General features: G+C 37.5%; 2 protein-coding genes across 3 annotated transcripts; both read left to right on the top strand.

The window, feature by feature from the left end:
* Positions 1 to 700: 700 nt before the first annotated feature.
* On the top strand, positions 701 to 1,809 carry CXCL11 (C-X-C motif chemokine ligand 11). 2 transcript variants are annotated; one of them, XM_069458164.1, is made up of 4 exons: positions 701 to 776; positions 1,391 to 1,517; positions 1,611 to 1,683; positions 1,768 to 1,809. In XM_069458164.1, exons 1-4 carry the CDS (start codon positions 716 to 718, stop codon positions 1,807 to 1,809), a joined length of 303 nt encoding a protein of 100 aa, XP_069314265.1. In that variant the 5' UTR covers positions 701 to 715. The 2 variants fall into 2 exon arrangements, with proteins under 2 accessions (XP_069314265.1, XP_069314264.1); XM_069458163.1 differs by having other exon boundaries at positions 716 to 776; positions 1,772 to 1,792.
* A 15,258-nt stretch (positions 1,810 to 17,067) lies between these two features.
* On the top strand, positions 17,068 to 19,370 carry CXCL10 (C-X-C motif chemokine ligand 10). Its single transcript, XM_069457569.1, has 4 exons — positions 17,068 to 17,165; positions 17,700 to 17,826; positions 18,059 to 18,148; positions 18,610 to 19,370. Exons 1-4 carry the CDS (start codon positions 17,105 to 17,107, stop codon positions 18,626 to 18,628), a joined length of 297 nt encoding a protein of 98 aa, XP_069313670.1. The 5' UTR covers positions 17,068 to 17,104; the 3' UTR covers positions 18,629 to 19,370.
* The last annotated feature ends 8,344 nt before the right edge of the window (positions 19,371 to 27,714 follow it).

Here is a 27,714-nt window from a genome sequence, read left to right on the forward strand (position 1 = left end):
GAATCTAAGAAGTATAAACATCACATGAGGAAAGAGTTTTTTTTTTTTTTTACAACCCATAACTCACACAACTTTATGAAATAAATAACAGTGCTAAAATATACATAAAGTAAAAATTGTTAAAAACGCAAAAACAAATGGCTATAAATACTGAGGTATAAGGAGATTTTAGACATGCAATTATAGACAATAATATAAAGTTAAATAAAGGTTGTCTGGTGTCAAATAATATAGGCCTTAATCTATGATAAGAGTTTAGACATAAAAGCAAAAGTTAGATGATTAAAACTTTTTTTAAACAATATTCTTTTGTATAGTTTTATGAAGGATGGAGGGTAAAGGACTATCAATCTTCCTGAATGAAGGGCAATCAGAATTCCATTGCCCATAGTCCAACATTGCCCATTGCCCAACAATTAATGCATTTCTAGGAAAAGCTACCTTAAGAAGGCTGGCTCACATTCTTATCCCTTTCAACACTACAATGGGAAGAGACAGTGACATCTATACGAGAACAAAACAGAAACTCATGGAAGAAAGGAGTATGACTCAAGGAGGGAAATTCCTGTTGCCATAAGAGGACTGTTGGTGTATAAATGCTCTATATATACCAATTAAGAATTTCTTTTCATGTTCAGCATTTCTACTCTCTCCAAGAAGAGCATCAAAGGTGAAGGAGAAGCAGCAGCAGGAACAGCAGCAGCAATAAACAAACATGAATGTGAAGGGCATGGCTATAGCCTTGGCTGTGGTATTCTATGCAACAATTGTTCAAGGTAAATGGTACTTTTACTTCAGCCTATAAATTCCTTTTCTAATGTTTCAAATGTATTTTCTTCCACTTTTATCCTAAAAGACATGATAAATTTTTATGTAATCTCACATATCAGAAGTTACTATACAGCTTTGGCAGAGAAATGTTGGAAATGTTTAAGGCGCTAGAGATGACTATTGAAATTAGAGGTGATAAACTTCATGGAATTTTTGATTTGACTACAATATCTGGCAAGAGCCTTGTAACAGTTAATAATAGTTTAACAGCCTGTAATACTTTTAAATGTCTGTTAAGAAGATTTTATATGTGATAATGTTATCAGCTTCCTGGGAAAATTCTTAAAATCAAAAGGGCAAACAAAGTTTCATCTCCAATAAACTCCTTTCATGCTTCTCTTCATTTCTTAACAGTTTTCTGACAATTTAAAGAGAAAATCATCAACATCTTACACTTATTTAACCCTTTCCCACTAATGGTTGTGTCAATTGCTATTTTTGACAAATCAATGTCTTTATCCTTAACGAAAATTCTGCTCACATTCATCCCTAGGATTATAAACCACAGCCCTCTGTTGCAATGAGATGCATCACTAACTAATGCTATGATCTGTTCTAGGCTTCCCCATGTTCAAAAGGGGACGTTGTCTTTGCATAGGCCCAGGAGTAAAAGCAGTGAAAGTGGCAGATATTGAGAAAGCCTCCATAATTTACCCAAGTAGCAACTGTGACAAAACAGAAGTGATGTAAGTAATGGACTTGCTGAAGATGACGATGGTGGGGGCTTTTTTGTGTTTTCCATCCAAACTTTAAGACTCTTTTGTATCTTCCCTTAACAGTATAACCCTGAAAGCACAAAAAGGACACCGATGCCTAAATCCCAAATCAAAGCAAGGAAGCCTTATAATCAAGGTAGGTTACAGATTACTTCCATATTATAATCTATTTTAGCCAAGCCAGATCTTTCGAAAAAAAACTCTCATTTTCTCATTACAGGAAGTTGAAAGAAAGAATTTTTTAAAATATCAAAATGTATAAAGTCCTGGAAAAGAGGATTTAAAAACCTAAAACAAGTTTAACTGTGACTACTGAAACAAGAATTCTGCCATAAGAAACTGACTTTCTCCTGCCTGTTCCAACATACATTCTTCCATTTCTAGGTCTAACCTAGAACCTTCAAGAAAATGTGATGCTTATAACTATTTTGCTGTGACTATAAAAACATTTCTGTATTTGATCTATATTCCGTATTACTATCTGTGGTTACAATGGAGACATTAACATTATTACTGAGTACAGCCCTTATGGGTCAAAACCATCCATGTGCGGTAAAACATTCCTCACGTAATTTTTCTTGCAAATACACATTTCTTTCCCCAAATATAATGTAGCACATAAATGGCTAGAAAAAAATTTTTGCACATCTTTTTTTGTTTTATAAAAAGACTATAATTCATGAAATATACTGTGAGAAAAATTACAAGCTATGGGAAACTGCATGTATTTCATAATTGAATTAGGAGCGCTGGTCTTTTTTTTTTTTTTTTTTCATTGAGATCTTTGAAACAATTAGGATGTGTTTACTGTACATTTTGGTTTTATCTATGTGTATAAATGAGAGCAGTATCTTGGATACATTTTAAACATAAAATGTTTCTGTCTCCAAAAAAAATGCTGAAAAATAAATATTTAAAATGTATATGCATATCTGGCAATCACCTTTACTTTTTGTGATTCTATTTCTTAGAAAAATACATAATCTAATCCATTTCTTTAGTCATGCCTATATACTATAAAATTTAGGGATACCTAAGACTAGTTTACTTTGAAAAGAATCAAAATCATTTTTCTCTAATAAGCTACCTCAACCCTTCTTAAAACAGAAACCATATACTTTCCAGAACATTTAAGATGCCTTTAACAATTTTTCCTTATTTCAAGAAGCATACAGCTCTGCCATCATGCAGAATTTGTTTAGAAGTATACTTTAATGAGTAGTTGGGAAGGACCACTGTTTGATTTTTTAGGGGATGGGGGGAGTCTTCCTAGTCCAAACCCCCTTCTCACTTTGGGCAAATCCCTTAATATGTGAGTCGTGGTGAGAGGCCAAAAGATAGAAGCCAAGGGGAGGAAATCCTTCCCTGCATCCAAAACACAGATTCAGGCAGGCTCTTCCTACCCTAGACTTTGAACTCCAGCTAGCACCACAAAGAGGCTATCAGTAAGAAAATTACTTAAAGAGGCAGCAGCAGGAAAGTCTTACAGTAGTGGCTTCCTAGCACGTGTTCTGGTAGCATGACTTTGGCTAGTCCCTCTTGCCACCTAGTTCCCTTAGATACTTCCTTGTCCACTTTCCAAGCCTGATTCTCCAGTCTTCCTGTGGATTCTTCGACTATTAATTAAATTCTTTTTCTCCTTAAGCCAGCCAGAGCTAGTTTCTCTGCCAAAAGCCTTGACTGACATAGCACTCTTTAAATAGGCAGCTATACATTTGAAAAAATTAAAATATTACAAGATTATAATCAGGTATATCTATATTATCTACTTACAATACAGATTTATAATAAATCTATATTATGTTAATCTACATAAATTTTTATATAGAAATGGGACTTCTATATAAACTCCCTGGATAGTTTTATGACCTGAATCTAATCTTTAGTTATTTATAGTGATTTTTTAAAAGTCTCTTTGAAAATAAAAATTCACTGAGTTAAGGCTACATGATAAATTTTGTATTTTTAAAAGTAGATTAAATATTTACAGTATTACTGACAAGATAACATATACCTACTAAATTTCTTTATAGCAAAATAAACACATGAAATAATTAACATACTTGAACCAAGATCCTTCCCACCTCTGTACCTTTGCACATACTATTCCCTCTGCTCATTTCTTCACTAAGCTAATGCCTACTAATCACTAAAGGTCTCAGCTTAAATGGTATCTCCAAGAGGCCTTTGAAACTACCCCTTCCACCTCAACTAGATTAGGTGTCCTATTTATTTATTTTCATCACATTCTCCACTTCTCCATCATGCTATTTACTGCAAATGTAACTAAAGAATTATTTGTGTGCCTGCCCCGTCCATTCCCTCACAAGTGTGAGCTCAGTAAGACAGCCAATGCCGTCCTGGTCCACAGCACAATGCTGGGCACTACATAATCAGACCCTATTGAATGGCAATAGAAACTAAGGGGATAGGAACTTATAGCAGAGGAATGGCATGAGGGAATGCACAGTGGTGGGAAGTATAAAGTGATTTTTAGGAATAATAATTAGATTCATTTGGTTCAAGTAAGGGATGGGGGATATCAAAGGTGTAGATAAACAACCTTGAATTTTACTGTATACAAAATGGGGATTCACTAAACATTCATGAATAAGAGAATGACCCTGTCCAAGTTATTCTAAATTATTTTGGGAATTGCACAGAGGGTTGACTGGAAGTACAGTCAGTGGCATGAAGTACATTCACAATGCTGTGTGGAAGTGGGAAAGACAGGGGAAGGAAAAATCAGTTGGGAATATGTTGCAATAGTTCAGGTCTATATTTTCCAAATTTCAAGTCATTCTCACATTGCCTTTACAATTTTTTACCATACCTCTGTTCAATTTTTATTTTTACAAACCATGTTCCACTTTATTTTACTTACATTTACATGAAGAGCAAACTTTCACTACTGTACATGTGAAATCAGTATTACATGCCATAGAAATAAAATGAATGATAAAACAAAATACAATGAAAAATTACTAAATTCCAACCAGATACTATTGTATGCCAAACATTCTAAGCCTCAGGCCTCTTCCATATTTGTTAAAAGGGAGATTAATATAGTCGGTAAAGTGTTTGAAAGCCATGCTAATACCAAGTTGAGATACTCCCTGATTTAACCAGAGGGACTGAAGTTAAAAAGAGAATAATTCATTGATGTTAAATGCTATCAATAAGCCACCTGGTATTGTCCCCACCCTTTGGGAAATATTGGTGTGAAAATAGTAAGGACTGGCTCTGCAGTAAATTAAACAAAATTCCTATATAATCCAGAAATTCCATTCCATGCCCAAAAGAAATGAAATAGTTGTTCAAATACAGATGTGCACACAAATGTTCATAGCAGCATTATTCACAATAGCCAGAAAATAGAAATAACCCAAATATCCATTAACAGGTGAATGGATAAATAAAATGTGGTATACATATAAAACAGAATATTATTCAGCCATAGGAAGGAATGAAGTCCTGAGACACACTCTAACATAGAGGAACCTTGAAAACATTATGCTAAGCGAAAGAAGCCAGACACAAAAGACCACATATTGCATGATTCCATTTTATATGAAATATCTAAAACAGGCAAATCCATAAAAACAGAATGCAGATTAGTGGTTGTCAGGTTCTCGGGGAGGGGTTAATGAGGACTAACTGCTTAATGGGTATGGGGTGTTGAGAAAGTTCTGGAACTAGAATACGCTGATGGTTACACACACTGCGAATGTACTTAATGCCACTGAATTATACTCTTTTAATGGTCAAAATAGTAAATTTTATGGTATGTGTATTTTACTACCATAAAAAAATAAGGGCTAAACTAAGGTGGTAATAGTGAGAATAGAAATATAATGAGAAGTATACTATAAAAAAAGAACCAATAAGACTAAATGATAGATTGGATATGAAGGTTGAAAACTGAAAAAAGTAATCAAAGAAACTGTTAAGGATTTGAATCTCAAGTTTAGGCAGAGAAGGGATTCGAGAAAAAAGGCTAAACTTTTGAGGTTGGAAAGAACAGTACTGCCACTAACAAGAATAAGAAGCTCAGGGAAAAGATGTGCTTTAGCAGAAAAAACTGGACGTTAGATTTTAAATACATGGAACATGAGATGCCAAACACTGACAGTGACTTAGAAATTCAGGACCATTTCCTCTAATTAGCCAAGAGGAGCTTTCAAACAGATGGAGAAGTTTTGAATAAAACTGCTAGAAAAGGAAAAATTATATTTAATTATTTTCTGCTATTGAGTATGGTACCTAATGTGTCCATATAAAATTAATATAGCTCTTTGTTTCTTAAAGATTTTCACAGCCAACAATTTTAAATCTTTGTGATGTGGTCAGCTCATTCTGTGGATTATTAGTAGTGTACACACACACACACACACACACACACCCCTGTTTGGGTTTTCTTGGGGGGAAGTGAGTGAGGCAATGTTAGTCACTGCTTCTTGCCTTTTCTCCAAATTTTCTTTACACTGGTAATGAAACTGAGCAAGTCGGAGATCATCATGTACATTGCAACTAGATTTTCACTAAGTACCTAAGAAGAATACTTCCTGAAAACCCTGGCATCATGAATGCAGATACAGTTCCTGGGTGCTGCTCAATAAACTGCTACTACACTGGAAAATGGTCTGAGGTGAATAATAGACTTTATATAATTTACCATAAATTGTGACTTTGCATTCTTTAAATTATTCACAAAGACAAACCAACCAAAAGAGCCTGAACAAAACTGAATGATGATCCAAAATCTGAAATAACATGCATTACTGAACTATATCATAAGATTCCTCCTCCTAAAAGAAAATACAACCAATGATAAATCAATTAAAATTAAAACTAGACATTTTCTGAAGCTTTTGATTAAAACTGGAACAAGATAATCACAAAATTCTAATTTACTCTGTTTAAATATCTGATTTATGGGAGGGAGGGGGAAGGCACCATACTTCCCCAAAACATATTTACTTTCACAGTGTCCTCAAATTTTCTCTCTTCCCCCAAATGATTAAGTCTACCATATGTGTAAAAGTCCAGTCAAATGCATGAATTCAGAAACATGGCACTTTATTTCAATGTGTGTTCTCCATATCTGTTATCTACATCAATTCCAAAAAATAAAAAACTAGAGCTGTTCCATCTCTTCCTGTCTTGATCCTGGACCTCTCTCCAACAAGGCCATATGCCTATGATTAACTGCCCTGGTTTTATCACATCCCAAGTTGTCACAAGACCCTGAAAACAGAATCATCTAAATTGCTTTTAATATGTATGTCAGCACAACAAACAAATTTATCTCTATGTACACATACACAAATATGTTCCAGTCAGCACTTTTAAAAATAGGAAGGAAAGCAAGCCATTAGGAACCTCTTGCCATCTATATTCAGCATCTGCCCAAACGAGATATTACCTGAAAGTATAATTGATATCACATTAAATTTATTCAATTTATCCTTTCTCTCCCATCCCTATGGCTAAAGCTTTAGTTCAGGCCTAATCACCTCTTATTCGGACTACTATAAGGGCCTCCTTGGTTTTCCTTAGTCTCCCACCCTCCAACACTACTCTAAAGGAACCTTTGACAAAGACTCTCTCCTTGACCTCACTTTAGTCAGGTTCCTCTGAACTCCCTTTTCAACCTTTGTGTTCATCTTTGTAGAATCCAGTTTTAGACAGAATCATGTTAACTCAATTTAGCAAGAATCCTCTGCCTTCAACATCTGATCACCCTCGGTATCTGATCAAATTCTTCATCGTTCACCATCCTCCAGGTGGTATCTGAAGATCCAGGCTTGCCTTCAGCAAGAGTGCTGTTAAGTCAGTTTAGCAAAAATAACCCTATCCCCTTAGTAATTTTTCATCCAGTGACACCTTCATCTTCGACTATAAATCCCCACTTGTTCATGCTGTATTCGGAATTGAACCCATTTCTACACTGAGGTCTCTTCCCTCCTACTGTGGTAATTCCTGAATAAAGTTTGTTTTTATTGCTTTAACTACTGTCCAGTTCTAGCTTTCTTTGACATCTTCTAAAACGAAAATAGAGGCGGTCTCTGGGTTATGGAGAAGATACGTTCCTGAGAACTCCTTAGGTCGATTTGCACGTAACTCAGATCCCTGATGGACAGCATATATACAATGCTAATACTACCACTATAATGGTTCATATGTGGTAATAACAGTGCAATACTGTAATAATAATATCCATGCACTATAATAAGTTACAGAAACTATTGTGGTCTTTCTTTTAATTCAAACAGAACATAAAAACAAATTCATACAAAAAGTTTAGATAGGAGATGGAAGAAATTTCAAAAAAGAATATCAAAGGTAAACACTCACCTAATGTTGCATCAATGTCTTATTTACTGGAAGAGGCATTTTTGAGGCAAGAAGGCAAGCTAACATTAATCAGAAGATGATGATGGAGATGGTGCTAGAAAATCAGGATTTGATTCTGTTCCTGGAGGAGGAGAGCTTACTGCTGAAGTTGGTTTCTTGAAAAAAGGTATCTAGGGTTGTTTGCACAACCTTTTCTTTTTTTCATCATAAATGGCCTTGTAGCAGCTGATGTTCTCACTAACTGCATGGTAAACCGCTCAACATTAGGATCTTGCTCCTCAAGCTTAGCAAATCCTGCTTCAATGAGACGAAAGGCTTCAGCTAATTCTGTCGTAAACTTCCTTGGCTCTGGATTTTCTGATTCTTTGTGTTCTTGTGTTTCTATCAGCTGCTTCTCTATCTATCGATCAGACCACCTGCTAGCATAAAGATGCTATGCCAATGAACTGCTTACACCATGTAGGGTTTGCTTACACGCGCGGAAGAAATTAGTTCCCAAATTATTAATTGAATTAATTATAAATTATCCTTATGGGGAGATTTGGGAGCCTGTTTGTAAGTACAGAATGCTGTTAAGTCAGATTGTCCATAACCCAGGGAATGCCTACAGATTACAGTCATCCCTTGATATACCCACAAGATTGATTCCAAGACATATACTAAAATCTGCACATATTCAAGTCCTGCAGTCGGCCCTGAAGAACTGGTCTATGTGAAAAGTCAGCCCTCTGTATGTGCAGGTTTTGCATCTCGCAAATTGCATTTGGTTGAAAAAAAATCTGCAAATAAGTGGACCTGCACAGTTCAAACCTGTGTTGTTCAAGGGTCAACTGTATTCTCCTTTTAAAATCTTTCAATACCTCCTCATCGCCTTCAGAATAAAGTCCACATTGCTTAGCACAGTATTAGTCTATCTTCTGGATGCTGCTGCTAATTGTCACATCTTTGCATTCTCTACTCCAGTCATATTCAATTATTTGCAGTTTCCATGCTCTTTTCTACTTGAAATGCCCTTCTTTATCCACTTGTCCAATATCTACTCATCTGCCAAGACTCAGCTAAAGAGTTATCTGCCATAATCCCTTCCTGAGGCATCCTACATATATGCTCTTTAGAACTGATCACCCTCCACTTAGTATCCCCACTGTACCTATATTTTAGCACTTACTGCAACACATAATTTTACCTAATTATAATGTCTTCCTTTCCTAGGAGGAAGACTCGTTTCAGCAATCACCAGATCTCTTTGACAATCTCTGGGCCTCCATGGATGGCCTGCAGCTAATGGTTATCTCACAATATTTGTTTCTTCAGGACTGAGACCATGTCATACTCACTTGCACTCCTGTATGTAGCACAGGGGTATAGTTACTTGGCAGGCGCACAATTCTTGCTGGTAAAATAGGACTCTTTGTGCCTAGGGTACCAGAAACCAAAAGGTTTTAACTAGGTTCCACATGAAGTGGTCTTCCTGCTTCTAATTTAAGATGACCAGGTGCCCTGACTTGTTGACTGATTGATGTCATAGATTTTATTTATCAATAGAGGCTGATGACAAAAGTAACTCACAGAGGCAGTATAGTAAAGTGGTTGAGAGGCTCTGGAATTAGACTGCCTAGATGCAAATCTTGCTATGGAATCCCATTTTAGCATATTTTAAGACAAGTACACCTCACAGAGTCGGCCTTAAGATTGATTAAATGTGATAAGTAGAACAGCATAGACTAGCACAAGAGAAATCATGCATAAGTATAGAACTGAATATATTACTTTTAAGAAAGTAAATTCTCATACTGAGCAGTTTATGCAAACAGTTAATATGAAAACCAGCTACCCTTCACACCCCATATTGAGAACCATGCATGTCTTGAGATCCCCTGTACTGGGACTTCTAAATGCATCTTAATCTGTAGTCTTCCTGTCCTATTGGAGGGAGGAAGAGGAGGAGAGAAAGAGAGCTGGAGAGAGGGAGAAGGGGAGGGGGAGAAGGAAAGGGAAAAGGATAAGGGAAAGGTAGAGGGAGGGAGAGAGGAAGACCAATTCCCACCTCCTGCTCTTCTCTGCATATCTTCTGGTTTTATCTCCTGCTATTTCATCTATTAAATTTATTTCACTAACCATCATCTTTCCAGCTCTCCTTCTTCAGTTCTTTGATCTCTGGATTAATAACTCAATGATCTTTTCTCACTAATATGCTGACCTAAACCCCTCAATCGCTCTAATAAACTAAAATATTGCTAAAATTTAATACGATCTTCTTGGAAACTTCCCAATATTTAAGATATGAAATGACTCAGAAAACTACTGGCATAATTACAACACATTTCTTTGGCTCCTCTCCAAAGGAGGAAACAGGGATCTAACATTCTCACTATTTCCCTAAAATGAGGACTCTGGGGGAATTTAATTTTTTAATGAACCTCAGGTATACAGATTTGGATTAACCATCATTTTAGTTGATGATACATATAGTGTTATCTCTGACTCATGAATGAAGATACTTATATGTTTGTAATATAATGAAGACTCATGAACTCATCACTCAAATCAAGAACCAGAACATTAACATTATAACCTAAAATATAGCTATGTGTTTCTTCCCTATTCCATTCCTTTGCCTCCGTTAGCCCCAAGATAATCACTATCTTTAATGCTATGTTTTTTTAAAAAATTGTGGTGAAATACACACAACATAAAATTTACTGTCTTAACCATTTTTAAGTATAGTTCAGTAGCACTAAGCACATTCACATTCTTGTGCAACTAACACTCTTGGTTTTTAAAAGCAGTTTTATCATTTAAATATACGTACCTAAACAAATTATTTAACTTTAGTTTTGCTGAATTTTATCAAAAGGGTAATTATACTATATTTAATCTCAACATTACTTTATTTGATACTATTTTACAAAGATTCATTTACATTTCGTGCAAACCAGTCTTGCTTGACTTTTGCTGGTTTTATTCTTAATTAGTTTATGTTTTAAGTGCTCATTGTTGCTACTGTAAATTACTTATTTTTAACTAATATTTTAAATTTGTTACTGGTATATAAAATACAATACATTGATCTTCTAGCCATCCACTTTGATAAACTCTACTATTATTTCTAAAACTTGTTATTCTTTTGGGTTTTCTGTACAAACAATTTTATCACCTTCCCTTCCAATCCTATGGCTTTAATTTCTCTCTTTGTTTTATTAATCAAGCTACCTAGGCCCCATACAATGAAAAGTGGTGAAGTGTGCTTCCTTCTCTTGTTTTGTAAATTTACTGTCTGCTTTCATTTATCATAGATACACAGGGCTATCCAAATAAGCTCCTTTCTATGAGTAAATGCTGCATGATTCCAATCCTTAGTTTGACCAGGAGAATCATGCCTATGGCTTATTAATGCTATAGACTAACAGGTACGCCTGACCACAAACATGGGTAACTGCATCATCCAGAGAGAGCACCTAGTTTAGCTGCACCTAGGAGATAAATTGAAATCTGGCCAGAGAGATGGCTATGTTTCTGAAATTCTGGCCTGTGAAACATTCATTCAACTTGTTAAAATACCTTTGTATTCTCCTGTCATCTTCACAGTAATCTGAAAAGTGGATGGTTTAGGTATTATAATGTGCATTTGAAGGCAAGAAAACAAGCACAGACAGACCAATTTGTCCGAGATCAAAGAGCAAGTGTGAGACAGAACTATTAACATACTATATCTCTAGATTCCGAGCTCATCTTATCCCATCCAGTGTGAGGAAAGTAAAACTTGTATGGTCCAAAATGTATCCAAACACAATTATTCTGAACCCTCCTAAGCATGATGATGATTGTAAACACTCATCATGCTCAGGGGGGCTATGAATGCACAGGCAGGCTGGCTAGGAATGATGAGACACATGGGTAATTCAAATGTACACAACCAGTATTTACCAGACGCTATCAGAGAGAGTCTTTTGAGAGCTCAAACTTAAAACTTTGAAAGGGAAGCTTTGCTCTCCTCTCCCATACTTTCCAAGGAGTATTCTACACCACATGAGGGGATTCTCAGTCTACAGAAACCACTGAAGTCGTCCTGCTCACTTTTTAGGAAATTTCTTCTAAGCATATTAGTTTCTCGGAAAGCATTTTTTTCTTGGTCTGTATTTACAAGTCTGTCAGGGCAGACTATGTGGGAGTTTTTCTCTGTTGTTTGGTTGGTTTTTTTTGGCCTGATGCCATAATCAGAGGCTTAAACATAAATCAACAGCAGCTGAAACTGAAACTAAAATGGGATAGTTCCTTAACTCTCATTTTCTTCCAAAACCAGACTCAGCTCAGTGAATACCAGGAAAGTGAATGTACCAAAACAAAGCCTTTCAAAAATTGAGAGAAATAAAATTTTTAAAAGAGTTATTATTTATATTTTTATCCAAATGATACATAGAAGGTTGGTTTTGGGTGAAACAAGTAATAGTGAGTGGGCTTGCTATTGTTTCTAAAACTTTGATTTTTTTTTTTCTGAATGATTTTCCACATTGATCATTTATAAGGTTTCTCCCCTGAGCAGATCCCCATTCAAAACAAGAGAATGGTCCTTTGACGCTATGCTCACCAGGTATTGTTCTAATACTAATGCAACTTCCCAGGTACTCTGATTCTGGAAAAGGGGTGACTTGGATGCCAGAATTAATCATCCCAATCACTAGGAAGAACTTCATTATAAATGAATATATTGTCTTTTTAATTTGCATCTTAGTCTCTTATAGATTTGCTTAGTGGAATTAATTCTGAGAACATGTTTAACATGGATGATTAGGAAAAATGGGAGTTTCTGTACCTGTAAAACTGAAGATCAGATCCTACAGAAGCCTAACAAGGCATTAATATCCCTATGAGACTCTACCAACCTTCCCAACTGGTTAGTTGGCTCCCTCTCCTGATCACTTAAGTATAATTCACACTTTAAGGTTCATCTAAACCTAAATTTTTTTCTGAAAAATCTGCTGAGAACTTGTGACCTTAATGAAACAGTCTCCCATCAAACACCTTATTATTAATATTTATTTTCTATACCAGTCATTTGACATTGATCATACAGTTTCTTTTGTTGGTAGTTATTGTTTCAGTTTTTGGTCTTCTCAATTACAATGCAAGCCCAGCAAGAACATAGGGATTGGATTTTATCCCCTGAGATTAGCTTACTTCTCTACACAAAGTAGACAGACAACGAGAACAAATCCAATCCCCCTCATTGTTCCTCAAACCCCATCCATGGCCATAGACATAATATGTACTGAGGAGATTTGCATTCCTTCATTCTTTCAGTGCATAATTACAGATAACCATAAGCTTTTGTATATTTACTGTAGAGTCCCTGGAATAAAGATTCTGGCCTACAGCTAACTGAGAATATCTGTATTGATTTTACCTACCTAAATCTATGCTAACTTCTGGAGAAATTATAGTCTTAACTTAAACTTGGTTCCTAAAGTTAGAGAAAACAGTAATACTCATGTCCAAATGCAGAAATCTGATGAGCCAATGAAAATACTTTTTGAAGAAGTACCTCTTTTATTTATGCTGTTATTCAAAGTCTGTAAGGGTTCATTCATCCATCCATCTATCCATCCATCCAATATTTACTGAATGCCTAACATATGCCAGGTGACATTTTAGTTGTTGGTGATAAGACTGAAAAGATCCCTGCTCTCCTGAAGCTTACATTTTAGTGTGAAGAAAACATTAAACAAGTAAAATATAAATGAACCAAACATCAGATAGTGAGAAATGCTATGCAAATAATTAAAATAAGGTCATGTCTGCTTCAGATTATGCGGTTAAGAGAAGGTACAATCTAGCTAAAACCCAACTGTCCAGAAGGAACCAGTTACACAAGGAATGGGGGGAAAGGCATTCCGGAGAGAGAAAACTGCTAGTGTAAAAGCCACTGTCACTGAAGTGTAGTAGCTGAAAGGGAATGATGTGAGATGAGGCTGGTGAAACAGGTAACAGCCAGATCACAGAGGACTTAGTAAAACAGGTTAATTAAAAATTTGGATTTTATTTACGTATAAGTGGAAGTTGTTGGAAGGTCTTGAGCAGAAGACTGACATTATCACTTATGTTATGATAAAAATATCACTCTGTTCTGCTACATACGTACCCGAGAGAAATGAAAGCATATGCCCCCAAAAATATTTACACAAAAACCTTCATAGCAGCTTTATACATAATAAATAAAATCTGAAAACAGTCTAGGTGTCCATCAACAAGAAACAAACTGGTATGTTTGTGTAATGGAATTATTATACAACAATAAACAGAAACAAATTACTGATCCATGCAACTACATAGATGAATCTTAAAAATATTATACTGAACAAAAGATGTCTTGTACAAAAGAGTATATACTTAAATATCACTTAAGTTGTTCTACAACTTCCTATAAATGGGGAAAAACAACATACAGTGAAAAATAATCATCTGTACTAAAAAAACTGGGAGAGAGGTTGGGTCAGGAGTAGAGGAGGTGGTGTGAAGATTGATTAGCAAGAGTCATGAAGGAACTTTTTGGAATGGTGGTAATGTTCTATAATGTGATAGTTCAGGCTATACAAGTTTATGTATTTGTGAAACTCATCTAATGGCACACTTAAGATTTGAACATTTCAAAATATATAAATACATAAATTACCCCAAAAGAACCATAAAAATAAATCTGAAGAAAAAACTTCAGGAATGGGTGGAGTAAGGACCCCTGAAAATCTGCTCCTCTATAAAAGCAAAAAGAATATTGGAAAAAATTTGTGAAAACCAACTGTTTCAAATCTCGGGAAATTAGCCAAAGGTTTACAGTAATCCAAAGAATTTCTAAAAAATTCAAAAACACAGCTGAATCTTGGTAAAAACAGAAAGCTAGTGGCATTTTTAATCTGTCCTATTTTCATTCTCCTATCCCCAGCACTGAAGTAGCCTTGAAAACTAACAGCCTCACAACTATGTGGCTCTGAAAAGCAGCCTTGATGCCAATGGAGGAGCAGAATGGGTTTGAAACTTCCCAAAAGCTCCAACTCCAGATGATTATCACTATCTGACTTGTCTAGAATCCCCCTTAAAAGCTTCATTCTCAAAGCTTGTCTTTATTTGACCAAGAGCTCACTTGGTATGAACAGCGCTACCCTTAGGATGTTTGCTGAAAACAATCCGCAGCAATTGTTAACTACAATTACCAAATCAGTTGTGTCTAACAAGAGGCTGACTAAAAATTTAAAAGGAAGAAAAAGTAGGGAATAAGATGCATACAGGGAGCTTTGAAAAGGAATCTGGAAGACCACACATGTTCAGGGATGGGTACGCACACATCCAGAAAAAGACCTGAGAAGGCCCTACTGACCTTGAGGTTCTGTGCAAACAGGAAATGGAGGCTAAGGCAGAATTTTCTCATTGGACTTATTAGACAAAGACTTTAAGTCAGCTATTATAAATATGTTCAAAGACCTAAAGAATACCATGTCTAAAGAATTAAAGTATGAAAATAACATAGGCCTAACCATACATTGCTGTAGCCTAGCTGACTATGAAAAGACTTCCCATATACTTTCCTAGGTTCCAAATATCACCTGCCTCAGATCTCCCACTGCAGAGTGATGCCTGCATTTGGAACTAGTGTTTCATCTTAGATCCCCTGTTCCCAATGAACTTGCAAAGAACACAACCAAGGACCACTACATCCCTTGGATACTGCTGAATTTCCATTGTCAGGTCCAACACATGTTCTACTGTAGCAGTATCATATGCTTTCTACTGTTATCTATCGTGAGCTATTAGCCAAGTACCATTGAATGCTAAGAAACCAAGTATTGCCGCCATTTGTCATCCAGTGGAAACTGTGCTAATTTCAGTTACCACTGTTACCAGCTCACTGGCTGACGCTTTTTTCTTTTGCTTTGCATTTAATAGTCTCTTGGAGCTGAACTCCATCCTGAATCAACCTCTGTTGTCTCAACCTCCTATCTCAAGCTGTTCTCCCAAGGTCTGTCTCTACTAATGCCCCCCCCTTTAAATTTATTTCTTCAAAAAGCATCCTTTGTTTTTTGCAATAACCTTATGATAGCTATGGATCCTCTTTTCACACATCATGCTAGATGCCACTTTATGATGTTTTCATACAGGAACTGCTATAAGATATGAAACTTGTTTTAACACACTAGAAATCGGATATCCAAATGAGTAGTGTTTTCTCAAAAACAGCTATGTCAGGGGTTATTCACTTATTCTAATGATCCAATAATTCACTGAATTCTTTAAAACTTGCCAGCTCCATATCTTTGACCTCGTTTAAGAGGACCAATCCTATTACTTTATAGTATTTGATCAAAGAGCACTGCCCAGCTAAATCACTTGTCCTTGTCATCAGATACAACTTGCTGTTACCAAAAATTAGATCTACAAAAGATAAAAAAAATTGTATTACTGAGAATATTTTTTAAAATAGCCTCTGAAAGTAATTATAAAAGTTTAAAATAAATGTTGAGAAAAAGCATCATAGTAAAAATAAATGGATGGTAACCTTTGTATGACCTAATACTGTACAATACTCTTACCTCTAAGACTCCTCATCCATCTATAAAATGAAAATAACTTTCTTACCTTCTTCATAGGGTTACTGTGGGGATCAAATGACAAAGTATGACACTTCTGAAACCCATAAAGTAAATAATGTAAAATATTCTTATTCATGCCTTACCGTTGCAAACTAAGATGGATACAAAACAGGCATACTCATTTAAAAACTGTATTTAGGACTCTGACTTAAGGGTTAAGTTGGTATTTTTATTTTGCAGCTATGAAAAATGAGAATTAAAGTTCCATTTTAAAAAAAATGTTTGTATGTGCAATGAAAAATTGTTTCTTGAAAAACAGTTCATGTTTTGGAAAGTGAAACCTAACTCACTGTCACTGAAAAAAAGTGGGCAAAGGGAAAGTCCGTAACTCAGAGGCCACAATAAACACAAATAATACCTTCGGTTTTCTAACTTGGGACTTCCCCAAGGAACAGCCCACAGGTTCTGCTGAGTCAACCGCAATGTTATCCAATCAGAGTTAGGGCGGGAAAGTGCCCTTGCAGATAAATATTGCATACTAGCCCCACGTTTTCTGAGACACTCCTCAGCTGCTCTGACACGGCCTGAGCCTACAGCAGAGGAATCTCCAGTCTCAGCACCATGAATCAAAGTGCTGTTCTTATTTTCTGCCTCATCTTTCTGAGTCTGAGTGGCACTCAAGGTAAGGAACATCAAGGGATAATTTGTAAAATGAGAAATAGGACTGGGTATAAATTTTTAAAATACAGAAATAATGTATTTGCAAAAATTTCATTGCATGCCTGTAAATAAGAGGGAAATGGGCAGAGATTTCCTGCTGGTCACAGAAGAGAAACAATTAGAATAAAAGGAAGGGAGAAGAAAGGGAGGGAGGTAGGACAGAAGAGATGGAGAAGAAAGAGGACAGAGAGAGAAAATGCAAGGGAACATGGAGAGGATGAGACACAGATACCTCTTTACCTAAGTTTAATTAACCACATGAACTGTGCTTAAGGATATGATTTTGTAATCAATGAACTGTGATCTGTTTTTCCAGATAATCAACTATTTAATTATTCAGAGCTATGTTATAATGGAATACCTTCCTTCTCAGATTAAGTGACTATGCAATGATATGGGGATATAGTTTCTGCTAAATACTACCCAATCCACGTTAAACACCTAAAATGAAACACTGTACTAATCTTCCCTGCTGTACCTGTCTCTTTTCCTGCAGGAATGCCTCTCTCTAGAACTGTGCGCTGTACCTGCATCAAGATTAGTAATCAACCTGTTATTCCAAGGTCCTTAGAAAAACTTGAAATTATTCCTGCAAGTCAATCTTGTCCACATGTTGAGATCATGTGAGTAAAATCCTATCTGGTGATCACCTTCCTCATTGTAATCATATTCTGTATTAAACATTTGATGATAATGGCAAAAGATCAGTAAAGGGTTTGCAGTGATTCTAAAACTAATGTACAGCAAGGGAAAACAGGTAGAGTGAAACTTAAATGCGTGACTCCAGAACTATATATTCCATGTTTTATTGGCCCAACATGGTTTAAAATGTTTTCACCCCATTTACTTCTATAGCGCCACAATGAAAAAGAAGGGGGAGAAGAGATGTCTGAATCCAGAATCTAAGGCCATCAAGAATTTGCTGAAAGCAGTTAGCAAGGAAAAGTAAGTTTGCCATTTCCTAAAGAGCAATTCTTTGGCAAGTAACAGCAATCTTGGGAAGTTAGAAATATTCGCATTGGGCTTTGCTATGGTATCACTGGCTTTAAAATATGAAGCCATGTACCCTCCCCTATTTTCATTTATTTATATACTGAGGTATCATCTTGTGTGGAAAGTATCTAAAGTTACCCTGATTACCTGTGCAGAAGTGTCAGCAGGTCACTTCAACCTTGAGGCAGAGCTACAACTATCTAAGCAAAGCTGCCAAATTTCCCCCAACGCTTTCCTGGCCTAAAAAAGTAGCCCCTGTAATCCATGACAATTGTGCAGCAGCAGGAAAGCTCAACACATCCTTCACCTGAGGATCTTGGGGTTATCTTTGAACTCAGTATGTTCCAAGCAGAACCCAGACTGAAGCCAGAGTCTGAGTATCACATTTTTATGTCCCCTTTCTCTTCTTACAGGTCTAAAAGATCTCCTTAAAACCAGAGAGAAGAAAAATCACTCAAGTGCTGATAAGGATGGGCCAGTAGAGAGGCTGCTTCTCTCAGCACTTTCCTACACAGAGTACACCTCCAGCCCTAATTGTTCCTAGTTTGCAGTTCCCCTAAAAGACAACCAACAGTCACCAAATTAGCTGCTACTCCTCCTAAAGGAAGGTAGATGATTCATCATCCTATACTATAAGCTAAGCTGAGGTGCTACACAGAGAATGTGCCAAGTTCTACCCCTGCTACTGACATCTTCCTCACCTTTCCTATCTCCCAAAGGTTATTAAAGGATCTTTCTGCTTCTAGGTTTATCAGTTCTTAGACTCTCAAACAACTAAAAGGTATGCAATCAAAGTGATAATATAGCCTGCTTTTTAAAGAGCAGTCTTTATTTACTCCATGGATTTCTACTATCCTGTCATTCTCCCAAGGGTCCCATATTCTTTCAGTGGTTACTTATGCATAAACCCAAATACGTATAGGAAGCTAGAAATGTCTGGAAATGTATGTGTAAATATTATTTAATGAAAGGCTGTACAAAGAATTCTTAGATGTACATATTTCATATGTTGTGTTTAGTGTACATAAAATAACTTGGGATTTAGGTACTACATAGCAATGAGTAATGGGAAAAAAATTTTCATCTAGATATATGCTCTGTGTGTTGTTGTATAAGACAAATGTGCTGGATGGTTTTCAAAATAAAAATGATGTGTTTTCCTGGAAATATTAAGAAAGATTAACTGTTGAGAGCCCCAAAAGGTAATAAAGTAATTATAACTAAGAGGAAGTGTCTTGTGGGTCATCCGATTGGGACATTTATTTCATAAAATGGTTAAATTGGAGAATCCATGGCCTGGAGAAGAAGTTGGGAGGGACAGAGGACAAATGAGTTGGAGAACTACCACACCCCTTCTAACTGTAGCCTCCCGAGAGGCCCATCATGTAAGATTCCTACAGGGCTAATATGGCATAATAGATGGAGCCTGATCTGAGCTTCAAACACCTACATGCATCTCCATCTCAGTATCTGATAGGGAGTTTAAGCTCCAAACTATCTTAAATTAATTCTCCTCTCTCCCAGATCTGTTTCTCCTCCTCTATTCTATGTCCTAGTTTAATTGTACCATCATCCACTCAGTTCCCCAAACCAGAAACCTAGGAGTAATTCCATACTATTACTTCTCCCTCCCCTCCCACATCCAATTAGTTACTAAGGAGATACCTGCAATACATTTAGTTGAAAAATTATTAGTACCTGGAATACATAAAGAATTCCATGGATAAAAAAAAGGAAAAGACAGAAAACCAGTTGAAAAATGAGAAACAGAAGTGAATAAGAATTTCACAGAAGAAAAAGGCACAAGCCCCTAACATGAAAAGATGTTCAACCTCATTTGTAATCAAGGAAATGCACATTCAAACCATTATGGGATACTATTTCACACCTCCAGACTGGCAAAAATTTTTAAGTTGGATAACACCAACTACAAACAAGGATGTAGGGTAAAGGAGGAATGCCCCTCCACTGCTGATGAAAGAAAAAATAGTTTTAACTACTTTGGAAAACAGTTCAATATCATCTCATAAAGCTGAACATGGCATACCCTATGTTCCAGCAATTCTACTACTATATATATACCACAGAAAAATTCTTACATAGGACATGTATAAGAATATTATAGCAGCATTGTTTGTAATAGCAAAAATTTGGAAACAATCCTAATGTCCATGAATGGATATGTAAATTAGGGTATGTTTATTCAATAGACTATTACACAGCAGTGAAAATAAATGATATACAACCATACACATCAACATGGATGAATTTCAAAAACAATCTTGCAAAAAAGAAGCATGCCACAGAAGAATACATGCAACGTGATTCTACTTATTATAAAGTTTTAAAGCAGGAAAATTTAACATTTTATTTAGGAGTAAAGACAAATGCAGTGAAAAAAAACACAAAGATATGATTCACATATAATTTAGGATGGCGATTATTTCCAAGGAGAAAAGGGAATGCAATCAGAGAGGAGTGCATAGGGCCTCCTGGGCTATGGTCATTTTTTTTTTTTACCTATGTGGTGGGTACATGAGAGTTTGTTCTTTCATCTGTACCTACACATTTTCATTTTTTGAATGTATGTCCTACTTTACATTAAAAAGGCAAAAAAAATAGCAGAAAAACAAAGAATTCCAGAATATTGCCAATTATGAGATGTCTTCATGAATATCAAGCAACTTCACATAGCAAAATGGAAGAAATAAGAAAATTACCACATTTCGGTATATGACAAAGGAATACAGTATATGATAATTACTATGGGAGCCTTAACTAGATCACAGTAAAACTGTAAAGTGGCAGAATTCCTCCTTTCTGCCCTCTTATTTTTCTTTTTTCCTGACCTCCTAAAGCTATACAAAAGGCCACCTATTGTCTTATTCTGTTTTGTGCTGCTACAAAAAAATATCTGAGACTGGGCAATTTCTATTTTTTTATTTTTTTTATTTATTTATTTATTTTTTTTTTTTGAGACAGAGTCTCACTCTGTTGCCCAGGCTAGAGTGAGTGCTGTGGCGTCAGCCTAGCTCACAGCAACCTCAAACTCCTGAGCTCAAGTGATCCTCCTGCCTCAACCTCCCGAGTAGCTGGGACTACAGGCATGTACCACCATGCCCGGCTAATTTTTTCTATATATATTTTTAGCTGTCCATATAATTTCTTTCTATTTTTAGTAGAGATGGGGTCTCGCTCTTGCTCAGGCTGGTCTCGAACTCCTGAGCTCAAACGATCCGCCCACCTCGGCCTCCCAGAGTGTTAGGATTACAGGCGTGAGCCACCGCGCCCGGCCCGGGCAATTTCTAAATAAGAGAATTTACTTCCTCACAGTTCTGGAGGCTGGGAAGTCCAAGATCAAGGCGCCACCATCTGGTGAGGGCCTTCTTGCTGCACCCTCACATGCTAGAAGAGCAACAGAGCACAAACTCCCTCTATGAAGCCCCTTCATAAGAGCACCTAATTCCATTCAGGAGGGAGGAGTCCTTATGGCCTAATCATCTCTTAAAAGACCAACCTCTTAATACTATCACATTGGCAACATCTGAATTTTGGAAAGGACATGTTCAAACCATAGCACATGTTTTACCCTCAGCTGACTGTCAATGAATTTTCAGGAAGTTGTTAACAGAAGTTTACATCATTCTCTGTTTAAAAGTAGGGTTCATTATTTATTTATTCCTACTATAAACCAGGTTATAAGAAATGACTATATCATGAGTTTATAATTTACTAATAAAGACAAAGACAATGTAAATAGGTCATTCCATGGACTGAAAAAACTCCAAATGTGCACAGAAAATAGGAGAAAATCAGGAAGCCTTTCCTGGAAAAAGTGATGGCTGATTTGGAATTTGAAAGACACATATGTATCTGATACGTAGAAAGAAAAAAGTGAATTCTCCTAGAGGAAAGAGTGTGCACAAAGACATGTAAGTGTGAGACAGCATGAGGTGTTCAATCTGGAAGAATGTGATTATATGGTTACAGGTGTGGATGTTGTTAAAATGATGTTGGATTCTGTAAAAATTGATGGGTTCATCAAAAAGATGATATTAGAGAGACAGGAATTAGATCATGAAAGCCTTTCTATACTATACTATGTCATCGCCATTAATATACTTATATTTTATAAGTTATATACATGCTACAAAACATATACAAAAAATAACGTATAAGATTGCTGTATTATGCTATAGTAACAAACTCCCAAAATATTAAAGACCTAAAACAATGAAAGTTTATTTCCTGCCCGTATAAAATTCCACATAGTTTGACAAGGCCTTTCTGCTAACTCAGGAATATAGTCTCCCTCTATCTCAACAGAAGGTTGCCATGACAGGAAAAGAGAAAGATGGAAGTGACATACTGGCTTTTAAATGAAGTCTGCATTACCTAGTGCAGAACAAGTCACACTGCCTTAATTTCAATGGCTGCTAGATACTGTAGGCAAAGTGTACTTATCTCTGCCACAAATAGAAATTAAAAATAATTTTAATTATAAAAGCCAGAAGACAAGGTTCATGCAGAATCCTAGCTCAGAGAGAAACAAAAGTCTAGACAGATAACTTACAAAAAAATCCATCTTCTTAGGGAAGTTAGATCAGAGATGAAGAACAGTGCTGGGCAATTATCAAGCTCTGTGTATGAAACAGTGAACTAAGTATGGTGTGACAAAGAAAATTAAGAGACAAGATTACAAACGTTTTTTCCTTTCCCATTCTCCCTTCTTTGTGGGAGGCCAGTATTCTTAGATCAGATGCAACATTTTGATGACAGTGGTCCATATATTTTCCCAGAAAAAGATGTTTTCACCCTGAGATTTATAACATAATCATACTACATGACCCCATATATACATGGACAGAAAGTTCACCATGTTTGATGTAAATAAAATTTGACATACAAAGTGAACAAATGGACGCATCTACAATAGTAAAAAAAAAAAAAAAGTAAAATTGAGACTAAACCATGAATGTACCACTCTAAATAGCCTAGATAACAGAACCACTTATTTTGTTAATCATGTTTTATTAAGAAAACCATCACAGTAACAAATCCAACCATAGGAAAGGGTGGAACAATAAATAGTCTAGCTAGCTCCATCTGAGGAGGAGCTCTGGGGAGGAATCTGGAGGGCATCTTTGCAATGAACAAGGATAACCCAGAAAGGAATCCTAGATTACAGTTACAAGGAAGCATATATACCAATGAAATTAGGTCTTGCAAAGCAGTTTTATCTCTTGATGACCAGTTGTCAGCACAAATAAATGAAATGCCTGTGGATCCATGTTGTCTCATCTATTCTTATTTATGCTAATCATTACACGAAAGAAATGCTAAAGGGAGTAGGGTAATAAAGTTGACATTATAAATGTCAAAAGAAATGTAAAAATTATTCAGGAAAGGGAAAGATGACCTTGGGCTGTGGCGTGTTCAGGGAAGATTTGACAAAGGAAGCAGAACCTGAAGTAGTTGTCTACTCAAAGTAATGCAGCTTGAAGTGAAACTCTTTTTAAGGAGCATGCAGAAATTTAGTTTAGCCAGGGAGCAAGAATCACAGAATCAATACTGCAACCATACATTACCCATACACAGATGCAGACCTCTGAAAATAGCTCAATATACCTCTGGGACTAAGGAATGCAATTTTTTAGCTTGGAGAGAAAGAATGGATTGATGGATTGAGATAGAAAATACCAGAAATATTAAAATCCCAAGTCACCGATCCTCAGACACTGAAGTACCCTACGTGCACTTTGGAATATAAAAACAAAAACTAATTAAATTATAATTACTCATTTCTTGGAAAATGGAAGTATAAGTAATGACATCATGTCTACTTCTGGCAAAATCGTTCAAAATAAAAATTTACAATTGAAGTAACAACAAATGTAGTTTCACAAATGACATGAAAATATTAACTACAAAGTCTAATTAAGAAATACCATAATATTAGAGGAGAAAAGATAGAAAGAACATACCCACAATGGTGGACATAATATGAGTTGCAAATGTTAGAGCACAATTTTTACCTGGGAGCACTACCATCGTTCCTACCAGGAGAAATACATTTGAATCTTGGAGTGAGAGGTAAATGCAGCTTTGAAAATGCATATTCAGTTTCATAATTTGAAAACCAGTAACAACTATTATTTTTTAATACAAACTACAGTAAATAAAGTTTATACAATCCTCTTGGCTGATAGTGATCCTCAGACAATGGAACGAAACGTTTTTAGAGCAAGGCTTTTTTTTTTTTGGAGACAGGGTCTTGCCTGCCTGTTGCCTGGGCTAGAGTACAGTGGCGGCGTCATCATAGTTCATTGCAATTTCAAACTCCTGGGCTCAAGCAATCCTCCTGCCTCTTCCCCCAAGTAGCTGGGATAGGTGTACAGGCGTGCACCACAATGCCCGGCTAATTGTTTTATTTTTTGTAAAGAAAACAAAACAGTAAGAGCACTGCTGAATTACCGAAACACTAGAACAACTCAAAATACCCAGCTCTAGGAACAGACAGACTAGAAATACAGAGAACATTAAAAAAATAAACTGTGTAGATACAAGGAAATACTACATAAAATAAGATTAAAGGTTGTCTGGTGACAAGGGTCAAAGGTACATATAAGCATGTGTGTGTAAATCTCTTCATGTCATTTCTTACCACTCCCTCATTATTCACTGTATCCTCCACCCCTGCCAAAATACTTGCAGTATCTGAAATTGGCAAACCTTCTCATGTCTCCTGCTCAGAACAGTGTTTCCCCAATAATTCCAACCACTTCTCCCTTTCAGACCTACCTTAAACAGCTGTGTTTGAGCCCACCAACGAGGGTTGTGGACTTCTCTGCACCTCCAACTATTTATCATAACAATGCTACACTAATTGTTAATCTACATTTTGCTTTCTCCCACTAAACTGTGAGCTCTTGGAGGGCAGAGATTATTTTTCATATTTGTGTCCTAGGAGTCTAAAATCACAATAATAGTTTGATGAATGAACTGAAATGAATGATAAACAGTAAATGAAGAGCTTTAAGAATGTGGATTTTCTTCTTGTAAAATGACTTACATAGTAATTTTAAAGTAAAAATAAAATAATCTTTTCTCCTTTCCAGGGTAATGTTTCTTCAGGCTGGTCAGCAGCTTCTTAATGACTATTATCACATGTCATCATCAGACTATAAGCTGACTTGCCTAAAGTCACAGAGCAAACATGTCATGTTACTGCCAACATTTGGCCACAACTGTCCTTTAAATGATAGCCTGACATTCTCTCTCAAAACAGTTGATTCACCAACCTAACCTCCTTAAGCTTTACATGAGAAATATAAACCAGGAGGCTAGATAGTAAGATTAGCAAAGGTAGAACTCATTCTTTTCTCTCAGTAACCTTGGATGCAGACATGATATAACCCCCCCCCCCACCATAATTGGCTTGCAGATAATTTGCCATATTATATTTTGGAAGGAAGGAGGGACCCCCCTGCATGGGGAGAGAAGAGGGGAAAAAGAAAAATCAGAATGTTAATTCAGGGCTTCTGAGACTTTCAAGAAGTAAACCCTTTTCAAGTAAGCATCCTTTAACACCAGCAACTGCTGCTGAGAGGAGGGGAAGTCCACACTGTGAGAAATTCAAACAGTCCTGGGGGTTTCATTATGAGAGAAACTTCCCCTCTTACAAGTAAGAAGACTCTTACCTTCCCTGTGACAAACTCAATCCCACTCCATACATAATTAAACAGATCATACTGATTTTATAATCAAAAAGATGGAAGGGGGAGGCTGGGCAACACATGGGAAACTGAGAGTCCAGATCTGTAAGGCTCTTCCAGATTACATCAATATTTGGTTCCTCGGGGACACAGAACCGGAATTTTTCAATACACAAGAGGTTAAGCCTCTTGCCCAAAGCAGAACTGGGAACTCTGTTGATTGCAACATCTCGATAATCCTTGACTCCTTTCCCAGTACCGTGAGAAACGCCCACACAATATCCTCTCCTAGGTTTCCCTTTCTCCTAAAAGCCTCGTGTAGCCGTAAACACTGTACGGATGGCATTTTCTCTTTCCTTCTGCCCAGGCAGAACGTGCTTTTTCCCAGAGTTTGCAAACTTCCAAAACAAGGCCTAGGAAGCGAGTATCTCCACAGGCCTCAGCTGAGGGCAGCGGCCGCAGCCTTCCCTTCTGGGGCCGAGCCTGCTCGGAGGCGCCTCAACATGGAGGAATAGCTTTACTCAACGGGGCCAGGCCCGAGAAGCCCTCCCGTTCCGCCTGTGACCGGAGAACACTAGCCCCTTCCCGGTGGTAAATCAGAGCTGGCCTCAAATGCCTCCTAACTGACCCCAGCACTTCTTTCTCTTGGCCAAAGGGCCTTTGTCCCAGTGAACACAGCCAGGGACACTCGCGAGCCCAGTGACCCGGCCCTCCTGGGGCTACTGTTCCCAGCTGCCGAACCCAGAACCCAGGCCTCAAGTGGCATCTGCAAAATGGGCCCCACTCGTGGCGTCGCCTCAGCGAGCCTCCCCTCTCCCGGGAGCAGCCTCCGTGTCCGGGGCTGTGAGACAGGAGAGATGCCCAGGGGACAACACTACCTTTCCCCTCGAAGTCCTTCTCCTCCACTCCGTCCAGAGCAGCACAGGCAGCAGAGACACACAGCGGCAGCACGAGTGTCGGCAGCTCCGGCTGTAACGTCCTCGAGGAAGAAGATTCTGGAAGCCCGTGGCTAAGCATGCGCAGTGCGCGCATTTCAGCCCCGGGAAGGTCACGTGGCCTGCTGCGCAGAGTTGGGCAGCGCTTGCGCGAGACCTGGGAGTCCGCTCCGAGCGCCTCCGCGCCTTCCGGTGCGCACATGCACCTGTGCTTGAGCACGCGGCCGTGCCGGGCACGGGGTCCGGCCCTGCGCTAACACCTGGGCCCTCACAGGACGTCCTCGCCTGCTGGAGGGAGAAATGACCACAGGGTTGCGGGTAAATGTGACATTGCTATGGGTACGTGCTCAGCTAGGAGGGGCCCGTGGTGCCATGAGAACATGTGATGGCGGAGCCTGATCCCCTCCGGGGCCCAGAGGGAGTGCTCCCAGGACGTGATGCTTTCCTGGATAACTAAGGTGAATGGGACTACTAAGCAGGGAGGGTAGGGATTCGAGCAAGCACAGCGGTGTCAGGCAGGGAAACGGCATGAGCAGAAACGGTGCGATGGGAAGGAGCATTGTCCCTCTGAGGAACTGTGGGAAGACAGGGTGATGAGAGCAGGAGGCTGGAAAGTGGGCCGGGCAGACTGTGCTGGGCATTACTTTTTATCTTAAGAAGTTTCCATTCTCCTTTCTTTTCTGGAAAGAATAGCCACTGGCTCTATATGATGCTTTGCAGTTGACAATGTATTGTTGCCATTAATAGTAACAACCTGTGAGGTCGGTAGTAGTTTTCTCTGTGAGGAAACTGAAGCTCACAGAAATTAAGTATTTTGCACCCAGTCATTAAGTAGCAAAGCTGGAACTTGACCTATTTCCACCCTATG

Source organism: Eulemur rufifrons, chromosome 24 (assembly GCF_041146395.1).
Source record: "Eulemur rufifrons isolate Redbay chromosome 24, OSU_ERuf_1, whole genome shotgun sequence".
Classification (NCBI taxonomy): Eukaryota; Metazoa; Chordata; class Mammalia; order Primates; family Lemuridae; genus Eulemur; species Eulemur rufifrons.